We start from the raw sequence: 20,328 nt of genomic DNA, 5'->3' as shown, positions 1-20,328 counted from the left end.
TATTTATTTATTAGATCAGATAGATGTTTACTGTCAGCAGCACCCACATGCAATAGTAAAGCACCCAGGAGACTGTGCGATGTACTATAACTGTTCTAATCCTAACTCAAAGTATGGCAGATATATTGAAGAATGTCATTATCCAGAACTATTTTCTTCCTTAACATTAAGATGTGAAGGCTTTGATAATGTTGTTTGTAAACCACGACATGTACCTCAGGCACCATGTAAGTAGATAATTGGCTCAGAGGTAACAAAGTGACTAATCTAGCACCACTATTATTCATAGGTTTATTTTGTAAGTACTGGTGTCCTAAGTTAATGAAATAATTATATATATGATAATTATCTCACTAATTTCATTATGAGTATTTGCATTCAAATTTTTTTTCATTTATAAATTTAAACAATTTTTTGGTAAATAAATAAAAAATTACCAATAGAAATAATGATTATTAATAATTTAAAAAAAATAGTCCTTTCACAAAGTCAAACTGAAAAAAATGAGGATACATGTTAATATGGTATGCTTTTCACACTTAATATTTCTTAATTTTCATACACATAAAATTGGTCTAAAATAAACCTTCTTAGGCCATTTACAGATTTAGAAACGGAGACATGTTTCCCAAATCATAGTACTAATGAATAACATATGTTATTCCATATTGATAAAATTTTAGTAGGTTTTTATGCCCCATTTATGGGCATTATGTTTTCTGGTCTGTGCGTCCGTTCGTTCGTTCTTCCGTCTGCTCTTTTGTCCATCTGTCTGTCCTGCTTCAGGTTAAAGTTTTTGGTTGAGGTAGTTTTTGATGAAGTTGAAGTCCAATCAACTTGAAACTTAGGAAACATGTTCTTTATGATATGATCTTTCCAATTTTAATGCCAAATAAGAGATTTGACCCCATTTTCACAGTCCACTGAACACAGAAAATGATAGTGTGGATGGGGCATCCGTGTACTTGGGACACATTCTTGTTATATATGAATGGGATTTTGAATAAATAAGCATATTCACCTGCAGAAAATGTATATTCACTGCGCAAAACGTTGTATGCTTTTATGTGCATAATTTTGGTAAAAAACGTTTGATGTACAATTGGTTTTGGTAAATAATTGCCATTACGTACATTTCAGTCTCTCAGAATATTGAATAAAACAATTACTGTCTTTTGTTTCGGTAAATATGTGGTTTAATTGACTTTTGAAAAACTGATATTCACTTCAGCCGTTGGCCTCAGTGAATATCAGAAGTCAATAAAACCATACGTTTACCTCATCAAAAGACAGTAATTGTATAATATTCAATGCAATATTTAAACTTGATAATGAAAAGATAAACCAAATATTTGTAAAAATTTCACTTTTATTGCTCTCAATAAAAGCTTTATTAGAATCATAGACATTCTAGCGCCTTCACGTTTAACCTTTTCTCTCAATCAAATACTTTTACTGAAAAAAATACTTTAGCATTATTTAAGTCTGTCTGTATAATTATGCTACATTATAAATCATATTGAAGCTTTATCAGCATTAACCATGAGATGTTTATAAAAATTGATAGTTTTGCTGTAGTTTTTCACTGAAATCCTCTCATTCTTACCATGAAATCGTTGATCATCCCCAGGATCATTGATAAGAGGACTAAATCTGTAGATATTGTTTGTGAACATATGGTATCTTGAAGAACTACTTTCTATAGGAAATATAGCAGGGGAAATCAAATATGGCTGAAAAACTTGTTGGATACTTCTATAAACCGTCTGATATCCAAAATGACCTTCACCATAAGGTGACATTGATGCTATCCTACTTCTGTACATAGTCGAAATCTCTACTTGTTTGTCATTGATGACTCTACGGAAATGATTTATTACGTTACTGACAGTCTGCGATGGATGGACATGTATCGTCACATGAGCAGTGACATTCTCGGCTATTTGGTATTTCTTTATATCCATTTGCTCTGTATTAATGTTGGTGACATTATGTACAGATCTAATCATGGCATTCATTTTTGGATTAATAGATAACATAGTTGTTATTATTGGTTTAAACAGCCATATATTGCTCCATAATATTTTAAACCATATATTCATGACTGGGGCCATCTTTTCCAACATTTCTTTCTCTGGTCCTTGTCCCAACATACTGGGATGTTTGTGATTTTCAATCTTGGAGACTGCTTTGGCTAATACACCAAATGGAGTAGGTCCAAAACGTAAGGCAGAGTGACCACCTAAACCTCTGACGGTCAGAGTTAGGTCAAGTATAGAATTTTCTGTAACTCCAATAAGTGCTATGCCACTAACTTCACCTGCTACTGTACAGCCTTGATCAAGAATAAACTCAAGTTTTTTAAGTCCACGGTCTTGTAACAATTGGCTAGCTCCTGTTGCTCCATTTTGGCCATCATTTCCTTTATCATGAGCAAAAGAAATATAGATTGTCCTTGATGGCTTGAAACCATTTGCTAGTAAATCATCCAAAGCTTCAAGTATTCCCATTACACCATTCTTAAAATCCATTGTTCCTCTGCTATAAATGTAGCCATCTTTTATCTTCCCTGAAAATGGCGGCAGAGTCCAAAAATTAGGTTCTGCTGTAGCAACATCTAGATGTCCTAATACCATATAAGGAGTCAAGCTTTTATTTGACCCAGACACTGTATACAACAGACTGTAGTCTGCTACTATCTCCATGGTGACATATTTTGATTTATGAATAGTTTTGAAACCTTCTTTTAAGAATTGTATCATGTTTGAAAACTCTTTCGATTCACCTAATGTTGTTTTAAACTGTAATGCTTGTTGAAATCTACTGATGACTGTTTCACTTATTTCAAAATCCTTTTCACTTGATTGGATATTTTGACATGGTTTAGTAGACTTATATCCAATTGCCAATGTTCTTACAGTGACATATGTAATAACACCACAGCAGAATGTTAAAAGAATTAAAATAGTGGTATGAACAATATTCTCTAATGATGCATTGTTCAGTAGGAAAAGTGGTAAAGACGATACAAACGTTAGTATATATTCCATGACAACCTGTTCTCTTTAATGCCCAGAAAATATTAAATATATATATATATATATCATCAGGAAGCATGTTCTTAAACGCTGATCAAAAGTAGCCCAAAGCATGAATCATTTTGATAGAATAAGATGTATAACTTAATAATATGACCTCAAATAGTTCTTAGATGAACTGTATTGGAACGTTTTTACCTTGAACAGATTTATAGTTGGAAATAGATATGTTAACCTCTAGACTAGCTGTGTCAATGGGTTGCTGTCTCATTCCTGTAAAGGTATAACCAATATCCACTTTTATTTCTATTCTCTACAGGCGAGTATCAACAGAATTTATGCAAATCTACAGACGCTAGCTGTACACCATGTTCTCAAAGAATTCCCAGCTGTGTAGGACTACCAGATGGGTTCAACCCTATTCCAGGCAGACTCTGGTCTAAAGATTACGTCCAGTGTGACCGTAATAGGACAATACATGTTCTACACTGTAAACAAGGATATTTTAGTCCTGGGGAAAAAGCTTGTGTAACAGCTATCAAGTCAGGTATACAATTCAGATACACTGCATTTAAAACTACCATTGAAATGTGTTTAAAAATTAAGAAAACTAGACTATATATTTCAGGGTTTGAAATTTACTTTTTAATCAACCTAACCCTTCAGTCATGTGGCCATGAAATTTCTTCTTTTTCAAATGAGAATACTACTTGTTCCAATATTTTTATACTTGCTGGATGAAATTCTAAAATGTTATTAAGGAGTGTAATCCTTGAACATCTTTTCTTGAGGCTAAGATCAGTAAAGTCATTAATTAAAAGATAAATGTCATACGCATATGTGACAAAAGTCAAAAATCAGATTTTGCATGATGTATTAATTACCGTACTGTATGTTTAACTAGATATTTTTCTTAATGAAGAAAGTTTGTTACCAGATAAATTAAACATGAGAAGAAATTGTTTTGCCAGACAAATTTAACTTGGATAAAAAGACTTTAATTTTTTTTTGTGTGTGTATGTATATTTTAAGCATGTGAAAGACAAAAATCAGTAAAATATTTACTCTTATATATAATATGAGGCAGGCATTACCTGTAAATGGGGACGAAGTCTGTATGAATTATTTTTTGTAACTTAAATATTTGTTTAAAAAAAAAGAAACGGAAATACCGTAACGTTTCCGATTTTGGTTCTGTTGTTAGGGATTTAGTTGTGACGTTATTTAAATTATGACGTCATATGCAATGTAAACAAACAAACGCTATCATCAGGTAACGTTTTTTCATATCAAGGAATTATTAAAAATGAAATTGGTATTGCGCGTTCCTTCCTATTTTATACTAGACTGATAAATATATTTTTACTCAAAGTTTCATACAAACGAGACCCGAAAAAGGAAGTACATTGTACATTTCTGCGCAGGTCCGGTTTTTCAAAACACGACAAAAAAAATTTGAACGATTTTGAGTTCATTAGTACAATGAAAAATTCGGGAAATTTTCCCGTATTTTTTTTTTATTGAATTTTCTACTGTTATTGGGGACTCCGTCCCCATATAAATGATTAATAGTTCTTCCATAACTTAATTTGTTTTGAGTTTCAATATGATATAGAAGTACATAAAAAATGGAAACATTGGACAGTAAAACATACCACACTATTCCTAAACAAATAAACACATACAAAGAACATAACAGAACCATTCATCTAAATCTCCTTATAATTTACCAGGAGATGGTAATCAGTTCTGTAATACCAATCCCAGAATACTGATCAGAAGTTCTGACCACTGTGGTCAGTATATTGACTGTAGATACACCAGACGTATTGGTGGATATGTTAAAGAATGTCCTTACCCTGACCTCTTCAACCCGGACACATTGGAATGTGGTGAATTTACAAAAGTCACATGTGGAAAAGTTCCAGAACCCAAGGCACCATGTAAGTCATGTTTTGTCCTTACATGTTTAATTATATATCAGAGTGAAATTGAAAGTTATAAATAAAAACTGCAATTAACCTAACAATATCAATGTAAGAACTATTTTCTGTTAATCAAGTGGGGTGACTTTATATACCCTGGTAAAATTGAAAGTTATATATGAAAACTAAATTAACCAAACAATATCAATATAAGAACTGTTAATCAAATAGGGTGAAAACTGTTGAAATGAGGATTATTATGTGTATTAGGTTTATCTTTTATGCCCCATTTATGGGCATTATGTTTTCCACTGAACATAGAAAAGGATAGTGTGGATGGGACATCCATGTACTTGGGATATATTCTTGTTTACAGTTATTTCCAAAGGTTGAAGATAAATGAATTTCAATATTTATATCTAATATTTAATGTCAATATTTTTCATGACACTGTCGAGGGGGATAGGACCTTTATCAGTACTCCGGGATCGGGTGTTTTTAAGCTCGGGATTTCGGGATTGACCCTTTCGGGATCCGGGAATTCTTTTTTCGAATTTCGGGACCTCGGGATTTCGTGTTTTTAAGCCCGGGATTTCGGGATCAGGACCCCTCCTACCCCCTCTCACTGTCAGAATAGAAATTGATATTTAATTGACTTTTCAACTTTTCTTGCTAATATAACATTTTTGTTGAGGTTAATGTAATGAGTGTTGTCTCAGCTTGTTGAAAGGTGAATAAAGATAGTATTAATAATTTTTGGTATGCTTTTATTGTAATTTCTTACTTGAACAGGCAGATGCTGTACATATATACCAACACTTGATTTTTTGATAGTTTAATCTTTAAAGTTCAAGTTTTAGATGATTCTAATGTATATTGAATAATACTTGGTAAAATATTCTTAAACCAAAAAGTATTTATTACAGCATATCCAGAAAGCATCCTCAGAACAAAGATACTTAATTTAACTTAAAAGCATGAATATGCTCTATTTTCATTTTCTTCTCCAGGTTCCTATGAAAAGAACTTATGTTTGGATCCCTATGAAAAGTGTACACCATGTCCAGAACGTTTACCCAGCTGTGTTGGTTTACCTGATGGGAACAATGTATTTGCAGGAAAAATTTGGTCACAACATTATGTCGTCTGCTACAAAAACAGAACTAAAACCATTAAACAATGTAGTTCTGGTTTCTTTGATCCACAAAACAGGAAGTGCAGTTCACAAGTGGGAACAGGTGAAAAAAATAAACTTTAATCCACCATCCCTAACCCGAGAATAAGTGAAGTCGAAATTATGATGGTCGTTATAATTGTTCGTTTGTTTGTTCGTTCTTTCTTTGCAATAAAAAACTCTTTCTTATTTACTCATTAAAAATGCTAAAACTCTTGGTACCTTATAAAAAAAAATCAAAATATTTTAGTTTAAAGTGTCTTTAATTTTGTATTTTTGAAGATATTATTGAATTAGTTTTCCGAAACTCAAACTACCTTAATTTGACTGTTTTTGTTAAAATTTTGTTGTTGTTAAATATTTAGATTGGTGTTAATGAAATGATATAAGCTTTCATTATATATTTTTCAAGCATTTTTCATTTGAATGCATACATATCTGACTTTTTTGTTTATTTTTAGACAACATTGCAACATTCTGTTCACATCATCCTGCTGCTAGAATACCAAACAAGGTGAATTGTGCCCAGTATTATGATTGTTCTAATCGTAACTCTATTTACCAACCCTATTTACATGAATGTACCTATCCCAAGCTGTTCTCTGTAGCTACTCTCAGATGTGAAGACTTTGAGCAGGTGACCTGTGGAGCCAGGACCGAGCCTAAAGCACCTTGTAAGTTTTTAAAAATTGCAAAGTTAATCATGTGATCACTAAAAAATATGTCTTCAGTAAACTCGGAATTCTTTAAAAAAAAAACCACTTTATAGAATATTTTTGTAAAGGTCTCTATAAAGTTATCCAGTAATTTCCTTCCAAGTATATGTATTTTATTACCATAACTTTAAAGGGAAGAATAAATGGGACAAATTTAAGCACTTAAACAAGAATGTTTGATAAAACTTGATTTGTGTAAAAAAACAAATTTTTACCAAAATGGCAATTCCTATTTAAATAGATAAATTCATAACAGGTCCTCTTTGTAAAAAATCTTTGGTAAATTTTTAGTAGTAAGTCTCTGTATACAGCTTTTCATGTGTGTTTACAGGTCAGTATCTACAGAACCAGTGTCCATCAACTGACCAGTCTTGTCTGCCATGTCCAATGAGACTACCTAGTTGTTTGGGACTACCTGATGGTGACAATGCCTATCCTGGACACAGACATTGGACCAAATATATCAACTGTTACAAAGAAAGGACCCAGGAAATCAAAGAATGTTCTATGGGATATTTTGATGAACATACAAAGAGATGTCTGGTAGAACAGCACACCACTCCAGGTAAGCAACCAGATATTTACAATTGGTTAAGGATTTAACTGTATGTTTTTAAAATCTGAATCCTGTTTAGTTAATATGTAGAATTAAAGACTTCATTGGCAGATCCAGATATTTTCATAAGTGTCCCACTGACTGCCTATGAGGGGGTTCGCTCCAGTCATGCTTCAGTAATTCAAATAAATCAACCAAATTATTCCCCCTCTTGCCCCCCCCCCCCTAAATCCATATCTGGACTTTATATCTTTTAGGTATGTTTGTTTCATGTAATTTATGCTTTTGATATTTGAGCTTCTAGAATTTTTATAAAATGTTTTTATGCCCCACCTACGATAGTAGAGGGGCATTATGTTTTCTCGTCTGTGGGTCTGTTCATCCGTCTGTTCGTTCATTCTTCTGTTCTACTTCAGAATAAAGTTTTTGGTCAAGGTAGTTTTTGATGGAGTTGAAGTCCAATCAACTAAAAACTTAGTACACATGTTCCCTATGATATGATCTTTCTAATTTTAGTGCCAAATTAGACTTTTTAACCCAATTTTACGGTCCATTGAACATAAAAAATGATATGATGGTAACATTCTTGTTTATTATCAATAGATGTCTAAACTTCTAAGTTGAATTAAATATAATTTGGATTGAATATGATATTTTTTAGTGCCAACATGTGGTGTAGATCAGTTTGAATGTGACAATGGACAATGTATACAGGTCACAGACAGATGTAATAATCAGTTTGATTGTTCTGATCGCTCAGACGAAATTAATTGTAAGTTGTTATTACAGAAAAAAATCATAGTTTACTTGTGTTTAGTTCTTATGTTCAAATAAATAGAGGTCAGAAGACAGTATAAAAGTATTTAGTTGTAATGGTATTCTGTAGAATTGCTTGTGTCACCTCTCAGCATCATGCGTATTCCACTTGTTAGGTTATTCTCATTTAGATCTATGCGTGACTCATGATTGGCTGATTTTTTTGTAAGCGTTACATGTAAAAGTTAAATTATTAAGTGTGTAAATGGGAAACAAAATCGGGCGGGACTTGTGAAATTACAAGCTTTAATATTAAAGTGATAAGTGAGATACAGGAATCTGACCCCCCAAAAAAAGCAGAATCTGAATATTAAATTTTGTACGACAGGGTAGTAAGAGGGGGGGAAGGACTTTTATCAGGTGTTTTTAAGCTTGGAATGAGAAGGACTTTTATCAGGTGTTTTGAAGCTTGGGATTTTGAGATTGATCCTCTCAGGAACTGTGAATTATTTTTTCAAATTACTAGATGTCGGGATTTAAATTTTTTTAAATTCGTGACCTGGGGATTCCATGTTTTTAAGCCTGGGATTTCGGGATCAGGACCCCTCTGACTCCCTCTCTAGTCACAATGTTATATTGAATATAATGTGTTACTTGTATATTTCAGGTGTAGTTAAGACAGTTTGTCCTGAAGGAGAATGGAGATGTGATAACGGACAATGTTTAAGTCCTTTGTCACGTTGTGATGGTCGTATTCAGTGCAGTGATAAATCTGACGAGGCAGGGTGTCATTATAATACAACACCACGTAAGTCTTATTTCATGTCTAAATGAATTACTGTAAACGATTCGCGGTTTGTAGGGAATCAAGACCAATGACTTTATACATCAGCTAAAGCAGTTTAGTTGTAGAGAAATTTTAACTACTAGAAATTCTTTTAATTTTGCTATTTTGCTGAACTTTATACAAGCCTATTGTCAATTTATACTTCTTTGAAGATTCAAATCATGGTTTCCCTACATTTTAGAAATCAGCGAAAATTGGTACCCAAAATTATAATAATGAGTTCATAGATGAAAAGTTGATAAGTTTCATTTTTCAGAAGGAAAGTGACAGTTGCATATAATAATGAGATCTATTTATCTAACGTGTATTAACATTTTATTTTCAAAACAGCCATTTTCAATTTTCAGGTCCAGGTACATATATGAACATTTGTCATAACCAACAGAATGGAAGAGCTCCACATCCCACAAACTGTGCTAAGTATTACGACTGTTCTGACAAGTATCATCCAGTTCTACAAGAGTGTCCATACCCATTCCTATACTCGACACTGCATAGGTCCTGTCAGAACTTTGAATATGTACAGTGTGGACAGAGATATGAACCACAAGCACCTTGTAAGTTTTATAAGATAAACATATGATAAAATGTCCATAAAATTGAGAATGGAAATGGGGAATGTGTCAAAGACACAACAACCTGAACAAAAAGCAGAAAACAGCTATTATCAATTTACATGAACACAACACACATGTTCATGGAGTAATATTGAACAGTAACTAGTCAGATATTGAATGACTCTACGTTGAATGCTATTTATATTTGACTGACATTTGAAAGTTATGTCCCTTTAAAACTGGTATCATCTAGGTTGAGTGAGATAAGGATCTTAGAATGAGTAAAATAAGGGCATTTGAAAAGTTAAGTAACTAGTATTTACATAGGGTAATAAAATAGACGTTCATGAAAAAGATGTCATTTATCTCGTTGAGGATGTTTCTATTTAGATATCTATTCTTATTATTTTCATCCCCAGAAACATTAAACTTGTTTGACTAAATATGCCAATGCATATAGAAAAATGAATCAATTATCATACAAAAACAAATGTTTCTGCTTGACCATCTTCCAATGTACTTTTTCAGGTGAATTTGATCAAAACAAATGCAAGGCTTTAGATAATAAATGTGAACCATGTATAGAAAGACTTCCAAGCTGTGTGGGTCTGTCTGATGGACGTCATGCATTCGCTGGACAACTATGGACACCAAAGTTTATCTTGTGCCATCGTAACAGAACCATAGAAGTAACTGATTGTCCAGATAACAAAAAGTTTGATCCTGACCAGAGGTTCTGTGTTAATCCTACAATTGTTGGTAAGACAATTTTCAGACATAAGGGTCTTTGTACATACCTGGATTTTGGCATTTAATATATAATTCATGGTTGTTCTAAGTGCCTTCTAAATTGATTTTGACAGATTCTATAAATCATGGCTGTTCCAAGTGGATTTTTACAGTATCTTTGAGTCATTATTTTTTCAAGTGGATTTTGACAGTTTCTTATAGTCATGGTTGTTTCTAGGTGATTTTGATAGTTTCTTTAAGTCGTGGTTGTTCTAAATGGATTTTGATAGTTTCTTTTAGTCATGGTTATTTCCAGTAGATATTGACAGTTTCTTTAAGTCGTGGTTGTGCTAAATGGATTTTGATAGTTTCTTTTAATCATGGTTATTTCCAGTAGATTTTGACAGTTTCTTTAAGTCGTGGTTGTGCTAAATAGATTTTGAAAGTTTCTTTTAGTCATGGTTATTTCCAGTAGATTTTGACAGTTTCTTTAAATCGTCGTTGTGCTAAATGGATTTTAATAGTTTCTTTTAGTCATGGTTATTTCCAGTAGATTTTGACAGTTTCTTTAAGTTGTGGTTGTGCTAAATGGATTTTGACAGTTTCTTTGGATATGGTTGTTCCAAGTAGATTTTGACAGTTTCTTTAAGTCGTGGTTGTGCTAAATGGATTTTGATAGTTTCTTTTAGTCATGGTTATTTCCAGTAGATTTTAACAGTTTCTTTGGATATGGTTGTTCCAAGTGGATTTTGACAGGTTTCTAAAGTCATGGTTATTTCCAGTAGATTATGACAGTTTCTTTGGATATGGTTGTTCCTAGTGGATTTTGACAGGTTTCTAAAGTCATGGTTATTTCCAGTAGATTTTGACAGTTTCTGTGGATATGGTTGTTCCAAGTGGATTTTGACATTTTTCTAAAGTCATGGTTCTTCCCAGTAGATTTTAACAGTAACTTCAAGTCAGGTTTGTTCGAGGTTGGTTTAAAACAATATCACAGTGTTTAATAATATACTGTAACTTGAATACAAGATTTATTATGAAGGAGAGAGGCAATTTGATGAATCTTTTTGATAGAAATTTCATTGATGAACTTATACATACAAAATATGGAATGGAATCTGTGATTGTAGTCTGGGACTCATACAAAAAATCTATTAATCCTGAGTGAAGTGGTACAAAATCGATGCTGGAATGCCTTACTTTGAAGTCATATCATACAAATTTTACTATTTATCGTTTTAAAGAATATATAAATTAAATTATAAAATTATAAAATTGTTAACCATATCCATTTGTTTGATTTGAATATATCTTAACTTTTACATTATCAATTTTAGGTAATGTTTTTGACTACTGTAAACACAACCCCACAGCAGTTCTCCCTCATCCAGATAATTGTGGGCAGTACTATAACTGTAGTAATATTTACACCTTACTGGGGAGTTATATTGAGGAATGTTCTTATCCAAAACTATTTGATCTCAGCACCAGACAGTGTAAATACTATACAGAGGTCAACTGTGGACAAAAGAGTGAACCCAAGGGACCATGTAAGTAGACATAGAATCTAAATTAGGGAATATACATACAAAATATAAACACAATGGAAGAACTGTGGGAATAAGGTCTCAAAATAAATTAAATGGTTCAATTTTAAAGGGTATCTGGATCGTTCGCCCTGATTACATGTTCACCCTAGGTTCGTTCGTGCTGAGTCTGTACGCCCTGACAGTCCGTTCACCCAGGTTTCGTTCGCCAAGTCGATCTCAAGTGTTGACAAACTTCAACATATTCAATTACATACAAATAATTTACATTTAAAAATACAATGTATACAAACTTATTTCCTAGTAAGGTAATTACATACAGATACAAACTTAGTCCTCAATACCTTAAAATCACAATATCTTGTAGTCCTGAAATATACAGAAACTTATAACCTAGTAGCAGCTAGCTATAGACAACATAATACATCGTAAATATTCGGCGAAATTGTAGACTGACTTCAAGATATTCAATTATATACACACAGTGCAACAGGGCGAACAGGTATTAGGGCGAACCCGAACTAGGGCGAACCGGAATCAGGGCGGACGGACCCGGATTCAATTTTGACAATGGTTAATATCAATGTAATATTGGTTCCATTAACTGTAAATTCAGTTTTTTTTGCAGTGCTGAAATCTTTTTTCACTTCAATGAAAATTCTTGTTTTTAGACTGATAAATCTCTAATATTTTTTCACAGGTGAATATGAACTGAACAAGTGTCATACATCAGATTGTACTCCATGTGAGGAGAGATTTGTCAGCTGTGTTGGTAAACCTGATGGGGCCAATTCTATACCAGGTGTAGAGTTATCTGCCAATTATGTCATGTGTAAAGATGGCAGAACAATCACACAAGAAGTCTGTCAATCTAATTATATATTTAGTCCTGTGTCAAGATCTTGCATACAGGTTGATAAAGGTAAGAAAAGAATTCTAAAAAAGACTTTTTTGTGTGTATAGTTGGCATTAAAGATTAGTTACCCCCCTCCCCCCAAAAAAATGTTAAATAAATAAGAAAGAGTTAACCATTTCTATAGGTCCTCCAACATCTTATACCTTTAAGGTTATCACTAAGTAGGATCATTCTACTTACAAATCTGCTTCACTCCTTAAACAGGACATTTGGACCAACAAACCTTCGAAATTCCGTCATTCCTTTACTTGGCATTAAAATGCTTCACAAAGTAGAGGATTAAGAGAGTTCAAAATTATATACTATATTAAGCGCAATATTAAAATTAAAATTTTATGATCTTAATTCTGATTTGATTTTCTTAAATTGAAAGCAATCTTTCTTTCCCTTTGATTTCAATGTGTGGCAAAACTTGGTATAATATTAATAATGAGACTTCGTGTTATTTTTATCTCAAGAACATAACTGTCTGAATACTATAATGTAGTAAAAATAAAGAGTAAAAATTAAAATTGTGTTGCTATTCACAGTATTCTTTTTAAATTTTAGGCCATAAAATATATTTCTTGGTTGTAAATCATTATGATATAAGAAATAAAAAAATAAAACATTTTGCATAGATAAGGTTAATATGTATGTGGAGAAAAAATGTTTAATTGAAGACTGCTTTCTATTTTGTAGAATCTTTAGATGATGTATGTGACAAGTACCCGGGTATAGCCAGACCTCACCCATACAACTGTGCCCAGTTTATAGACTGTACAACAAAACGGCCAGGCTTTGCTGTCACTAAATACATCAAAGAATGTCCATATCCACAGATGTTTTCTACAGATACTCTAGAGTGTCACGACTTTGAACATGTCACATGTGACAAAAGACATCAACCATATGCTCCTTGTATGTATATGTAAATATACTGTTATGATTTCAATTTGTGAAATTTAATCATGAGAAATTATACCTTTGAAAACCAGTTTTCCTTCAAGTGAAGTTATGTTTTTGATTTTATCAAGAGCTATGTATTTAAATTTTTAAAAAACCAGCTTTGCTTAAGGGAACTTCACCTGACTCACTGTTTCATCTGAGCAGTATGGACTTCAATAAATAACAATATTTTATAAAGAACTCAATAAAATTTATTTGAAGAAATTTTTTAACACATTAATTTTTTTCAACAAAATCAAAAAACACAGTACATGTATTGAGAACTTTCATTAACTATCTACCATATCACCCTTTTCATACAAACACTTTCAAACAAAAACCATGATTTTTCTAATTATAAAAACAAAATTTCAGGTGAATATCTGCAGAATTTATGTAGTGGTACTGATCCTAATTGTATAGAATGTGTAGAGAGACTGCCGAGCTGTAGAGAGTTACCTGATGGTAACAATCCTATAGCTACTAAACTGTGGTCACAGTCATATCTGGTGTGTCATAAAAACAGGACCATGTCTGTAGACAAGTGTACAACAGGAGTGTTTGATCCTTACAAGAAACAGTGTGTTGATGGTATGATCAATTTCAAAGTTTGATATCTACTTGAGACTTGCTTTTTAATGTTTGCAGTTTTGCATTTTCTGCTGTTTGCATTGGGACTGAAAAGGATGTACAGTTTTGCACATATTTTTCATATTTTTAGATTAATTTTGGGATTTCAGAAAAAAAAACTTTGATGTTTTCAAATATGTGGAAGTTTGCAATTACTAATTTCAAATATCTGTCATTAGAATGCAACACAATATGACCAAATTTTGTAACTTATAAGTGGAAACAAGGGAGACATGAGATTATTTATAAAAAACAAACAAATGTTACCTGTTACCTAGTCTTTATCTTCTTCATCTAGCAGGAGCTTTGCTTCTAAAGTTTAATTATTTGCACCCTTAAAGCTTGACCCTTCTCACAGAGCACTCTTGTAATAAAATAAATTATTGTTGTTTCATGTTAGAATAGAAAAAAAAGAATATTGACGGAACAAGTTTTAACTCAAAATGATTTTGATCACTTACACAGCATGCAGGAATTATTTAATTTTTCACTATGATAGGGAGACTCACCAATGTGTTTTATATTTCAGACAAGAAGCCATCTGTATGTAGTATGTCCTCAGGATTGATAGCCAAGGGAGATAATTGTGCCCAGTACTATGACTGTAGTAGTCCAGTAACAGAGTTTGGACAGTACCTACAGGAATGTCCATACCCACAACTGTTTAATGATGATACACAGCAATGTCAACATTTCTCTCAAGTGGAATGTAAATCTAGATATCAACCAAAAGCACCTTGTAAGTTCTTTGAACATTTAGATTTGTAATTTGTTGTTCAATTTTACCAGAAAATCCACACAAATAATAATGAATACACTGCATATGGGCATTGGTTTATTTGAATATACCTTCATGTTCATTAAATAAGTAGTTCCCACTTCTTGAAGCAAAATGTTCTTGGCTTGCTGATATGTGGTAAAGTATTACACTGGGACACTCTTGCATTTATAAATCAGGCTTCAAGTTTTTTTGAAGTTCAAGTTTAACATTTTAAAATATTAATGATACTAATGATTTCAAACAAAAACGTTTTTGCAAAAAAAAGACTAAAGATGTGTGTACTTGTGTAATTCAAAATTGAGTTTTATTAGACAAGGTTATGAATCATTTTCATTGACAACATACTGAGATACCTGGAAATAGTAATTCAATAATTGTGAAGAAAAAAAAATGTTTCAGGTGAATACCTACAAACCCAGTGTATAGGAGTGGGGTGTGGTAGCTGTGAGAAGTCTCACCCTAGTTGTGTAGGTCTCCTTGATGGTGCTAACTCTTACCCTGACAGACCAATGACATCAGACTATATCATCTGTGATCATGGCAGGACTATATCAACTGAACACTGTAACACAGGATTATTTGATCCTAGTACAAAGACATGCAGGGCTTATTCACGTAAGTTACATTAATTGTGTCTGACAGTCCCTATTTTAAAAATCTTGTCGGCTCTTAAGGTATAGTAATGAAAAAGATAACCTAGATAGCAGTAGAGAAGAAATTTATTCCAGAATTTTATGGGTTGTATTGTAGACAATGTTATTGTCTTGAACTTTAGAATTTTAGAAAATAATTAAATATCCAACTTGTTTTTCAATGATCTCAATTTTTATCTGTAAAAAAATGCACAACGATATGATCTCTTTATTGTCACTTTTAAAATGCTATATTTAGATATTAATTGCATGTTCTTAATTTGACATATCAAGAAATTAAATATGGTAAAGAAAGGGAGGTAATTCATATTTAAAATTAATAGCAAATCTCAAAACAATTCCTATAATAGCTTTCGAAAGATGCTTTCCTTCATTTGAGTTGGTTGAATTTGCTGTTAGTATAATGTCACTTTTATTTTTTAGCTGACATGATCAACAGTTATTGTAGTAGCAATGCTAACTTGGTGTTACCAAGCCCAGATAACTGTGCCCAATTCTACCAATGTGGAGTAATAAACCAGATGACAGGAAGTTATCTCAGAGAATGTGCCTACCCTAAACTATATGATGCCTCTACACAAACATGTAAACACTTTACACAGGTCAACTGTGGACCAAGGCATGAACCAAAGGCACCATGTAAGTAATACTAAATAGACAACTTTTAATAGAAAATAGGAAACCTGTGCCAATGGATCTCGCAATGGATCGAAGATTTTGTTTGAATTATAATGGTGTTTAATATATACAGGTTAAATTTCAGGTTTTCTGGTTTAATTTGAGTTTGATGTGGTTTAGGTAAAGGGTTTTGCTGTATTCAAAATTTAGGAACAATCTGTACATGTCAGTAATTCATTCCAGATATGTCTATCTATAAATTTAAACTTGTATGAAATATAGTTATCCAATGCTGAGTAAGGTAGTAAAAATTGGGAAAAGATATGGAATTGAGATTTTTTTTACATTTCAATTTTTTTAAGCCAGAACAAGAAAAAATAAATAACAGATAACAACAGTTTATGAAGTTGGAAGTTTTTGAATATTATTCAAGCGAGAAAAAATGGGTGTTTTTAATACTATAGGTAGTAGAAAACAATGAAATAAAATTCATAACTTTAATATTATCACATTTTTGCCTAGGTGAATATCTGCAGAATCAATGTCACCAAGACGATGGCGTGAATTGCCTCCCTTGTCAGTTGAGACTTCCTTCCTGTATTGGTCTGTCCAATGGACGTCATTGGCATCCAGATCCAGGAAGGATAACCCAGTACATCACATGTGAAGGGGAGAGAACTGTAGCTATAGATGATTGTCCAGAAGGAATGTACTTTGAACAGATTGTAAAGGATTGTCTCCCCTTAAAATACTACAGTAAGATATCAGAAATATTGAGACGAATTGTCTCCCCTTAAAATGCACAGTAAGATATCAGAAATAGTGAGACCAATTGTCTCCCCTTAAAATAGTACAGTAAGATTTTAGAAATATTAAGACAAATTATCTCACCTTAAAATGCACAGTAAGATATCAGAAATATTAAGACCAATTGTTTCCCCTTGAAATAGTACAGTAAGATATCAGAAATATTAAGACCAATTGTCTCCCCTTAAAATGCACAGTAAGATATCAGAAATATTAAGACTAATTGTCTCCCCTTAAAATGCACAGTAAGATATCAGAAATATTAAGACCAATTGTCTCCCCTTAAAATGCACAGTAAGTTATCAAAAATATTAAGACGAATTGTCTCCCCTTTAAATACTACAGTAAGACATCACAAATATTAAGACAAAATATAAATACTCAGAATAAAACTGTGTTTTTAATTTTTACATGGTAATATAAAAAAAGAAAGTCCTTCTCATTGGAAGAGGTGGAATAATACTTTTAAATATATCTACAAATAAACTTGATAACAAAAGTCTCAGTGTCTCAGTGTTGCTGTTGTAAAGTTTTTGGCCGAGGTAGTTTTTGATGAAGTTGAAGTCCAATCAACTTGAAACTTAGTAAACATGTTCCGTATGATATGATCTTTCTAATTTTAATGCCAAATTAGAGATTTTATCCCATTTTCACGGTCCACTGAACATAGAAAATGATAGTGTGGATGGGGCATCCATGAACTTGAGACACATTCTTGGGTTTTTTTTTTATAGTTGAAGTACACAGATTTGAAGTGATACAGAATTTTTTATCCATAATTGGAAATTTTTAATCTCAAATGAGATTTTTGCAGTCACTTCTATGATTTCTATGTGCTGTTTGTCCAACATGTATCGTGTGCAGTGTAACTTTCTGTTGATAAGAATTTTTTTAATTTTATTTCATAAATTTCAAAAGAATATTGGTGCTTTCTTCCTTAGATATTTTTGGATGGTTGTAGTTTTATCTAAAAAATTTACAGAGATGCCTTATTTAAACCTACATAAAAGAAATTTTTCTATGGATGGTATATATTTAGTCAAATAAATATTTCAGTACATATGATTTATTTTAATATACAAAGGATTCTAAAACAGGAAACAACTTTGACCACTAATCATCTGATAAGTTTTTAAACAAACAGTGCAATGATCTACCTGGAAAAATCTAGAAAATCAAATCAACCTAACCCTTTTATATAGCAGTGGTCAGGGCTAGTAACATCTCAAGATAACGTCAGCTAAATATTGCAAAAGATTCAATGAATATGCATGTATTGTCTAACTGAATATATCTAGAAATGGGATAGTTTATGCTGACGTTTTGGTTTGATTTTCCAGAGTCTACTGTAATAAGCAAACCTGTTATAAAACAAAAAATGGACTAAATCCAGATTATTTAGAAGCAACCAATAGCATGCTCTCATAAAGAACAAGTTATTATAAGGACAAAAATATTAAGATAAATCATTTCTGTGTTAAAGACCATATGATTTGAGGATAAAAGCTGCTATGCAGATTTTTTTTTCAATTTATATTTCAAGGGTAATGGTGAAGTCATTGGACAAAAGTGAGTTCCCTCTAAAAAAAAATTGGTTATTTGCATTTACCCGATCTGCATTTTACATGCGCTGATGTTTTCTTTCACTTTAGCAGATTTTTGTTTTTCATTTGCACTGATCGAGTACAGGTAACTTACAGGTGTTTTATTATTTTAAACATCTGTTTGTAAGTTGTATATATGTTATGTAAATTATCATATGATTTGAGTAGAATAATACAGTTTAACAGATAAAAGCACTCTTTGTACATCCACTAACATTACAAAGTTACAGCATTCAAAACATTAATATCCACAAAAATGGTATACAATGAATTAAAAATTGGTTCTTGCCGAGTATTTACATGCTACACATCTGGTGTATTATATTTAATCCTCCCTTGTAATTTCTTTTCTTCTATACTTGTTGTACTTGACTTTATGATAAATGAAAGATTACCTGTAATTTACCTGCACATCATCAGCGCAAATGAAAGAATAAAATCGGCACAAATGAAAGGTCACAATTTTTTTTAATTGGTGCAAATGTCATAGGACCCAAAAAATGTCCTATCATTACAACTAAAATCATTATTTAAAAAAAAGATATTACCAAGTAAATACATGACTGATCTATATAAACTAAATATTGTAAGATGCAGGAATGTTTAAAGTTTTATTGTTAATTTGGCCATGATATTATTCCTGCTCATTTTAATTTTCTGACGAGGTGAACACAAAGAAAAATATTTCTTACTTACAATGTATTCTAACCTAATTAAAATCTTAAAAATTTGCTTTTGTGTTTAACCCATCAAATAAAGAAAAAGAACATGACGAGAATTATGGCTAAATTAACAATGAAAAACTTCAGACATTTCTACATCTTTAATATGGTATCAATTTTATAAAATCGCATCTTGGTAATATTTCTTTTTAAATATTGATTTTAGTTGAAGTGATTGGACATTTTTGAATGGGAACTCACTTTTGTCCTAGGACTGTTTGGTGTGCAAGATTAAAAAAAAAAAGCAGGAAATTTTAATTATATTTTTTTTTTAATGAAAAATCAGAAAAAATGATTTTATTTATCCATAAACAAAATATTTAAAATTCCTTACCTGATATATAAATGAAATATTATCATTTGATTTAAATTTAGAAATATTTATTATAACAAAAGAATGATCATCACAAGTTTTGATAAATTTTGGCACAAAAGTAAATAATAAACATGACGACTATTTCGATTGGGTGTATAAAAGATCTAAAAATCTGACAACTTTCTTATTGAGTGGGAATTTAGAAAATATTTGTCAAGCCAGATATGTTATATTAATGAATGCAGTCTCATTTAATCATCCGTTTGCTTTTAAGACGGGTGTAGCAATCTTGACACATTGTCACTTATTCCATTCACGAAGAAAATGAATTTCTATACAATTTTACGTCATTTTTCCATTTTCTGGTTTTCATTTGGGTGTTGAGTTACTCCTTATTTTAGGATAAATAGTTTCATACGTATTTAATTGTTTGTGTAAACAAAGTAAACAAACTTATATCCATTGATAAGAAGATAGATTTTATCAAATGACCATTTAACACTTCCTCT

At 31.8% G+C, this 20,328-nt stretch overlaps 2 protein-coding genes across 2 annotated transcripts in view; one reads left to right on the top strand and one right to left on the bottom strand.

Moving 5' to 3' along the window:
* LOC143078901 (uncharacterized) overlaps positions 1–20,328 on the top strand; it is a 73,727-nt gene that overhangs the window by 38,665 nt on the left and 14,734 nt on the right. The window contains exons 44-61 of the mRNA XM_076253957.1: positions 15–227; positions 3,358–3,585; positions 4,772–4,981; positions 5,974–6,201; positions 6,599–6,811; positions 7,185–7,418; positions 8,071–8,181; positions 8,833–8,973; positions 9,360–9,569; positions 10,098–10,328; positions 11,636–11,848; positions 12,546–12,767; positions 13,443–13,661; positions 14,064–14,279; positions 14,848–15,057; positions 15,499–15,714; positions 16,176–16,391; positions 16,893–17,126. Of these exons, the coding sequence (XP_076110072.1) occupies positions 15–227; positions 3,358–3,585; positions 4,772–4,981; positions 5,974–6,201; positions 6,599–6,811; positions 7,185–7,418; positions 8,071–8,181; positions 8,833–8,973; positions 9,360–9,569; positions 10,098–10,328; positions 11,636–11,848; positions 12,546–12,767; positions 13,443–13,661; positions 14,064–14,279; positions 14,848–15,057; positions 15,499–15,714; positions 16,176–16,391; positions 16,893–17,126 (3,765 nt within the window). The remainder of the gene's footprint in view (positions 1–14; positions 228–3,357; positions 3,586–4,771; positions 4,982–5,973; positions 6,202–6,598; positions 6,812–7,184; positions 7,419–8,070; positions 8,182–8,832; positions 8,974–9,359; positions 9,570–10,097; positions 10,329–11,635; positions 11,849–12,545; positions 12,768–13,442; positions 13,662–14,063; positions 14,280–14,847; positions 15,058–15,498; positions 15,715–16,175; positions 16,392–16,892; positions 17,127–20,328) is intronic.
* On the bottom strand, positions 1,477–3,059 carry LOC143078902 (N-fatty-acyl-amino acid synthase/hydrolase PM20D1-like). Its single transcript, XM_076253959.1, has one exon. It carries the CDS (start codon positions 3,048–3,050, stop codon positions 1,515–1,517), a length of 1,536 nt encoding a protein of 511 aa, XP_076110074.1. The 5' UTR covers positions 3,051–3,059; the 3' UTR covers positions 1,477–1,514.

Source organism: Mytilus galloprovincialis, chromosome 6 (assembly GCF_965363235.1).
Source record: "Mytilus galloprovincialis chromosome 6, xbMytGall1.hap1.1, whole genome shotgun sequence".
Classification (NCBI taxonomy): domain Eukaryota; kingdom Metazoa; phylum Mollusca; class Bivalvia; order Mytilida; family Mytilidae; genus Mytilus; species Mytilus galloprovincialis.
This window is presented reverse-complemented; position numbering and strand designations above follow the sequence as displayed.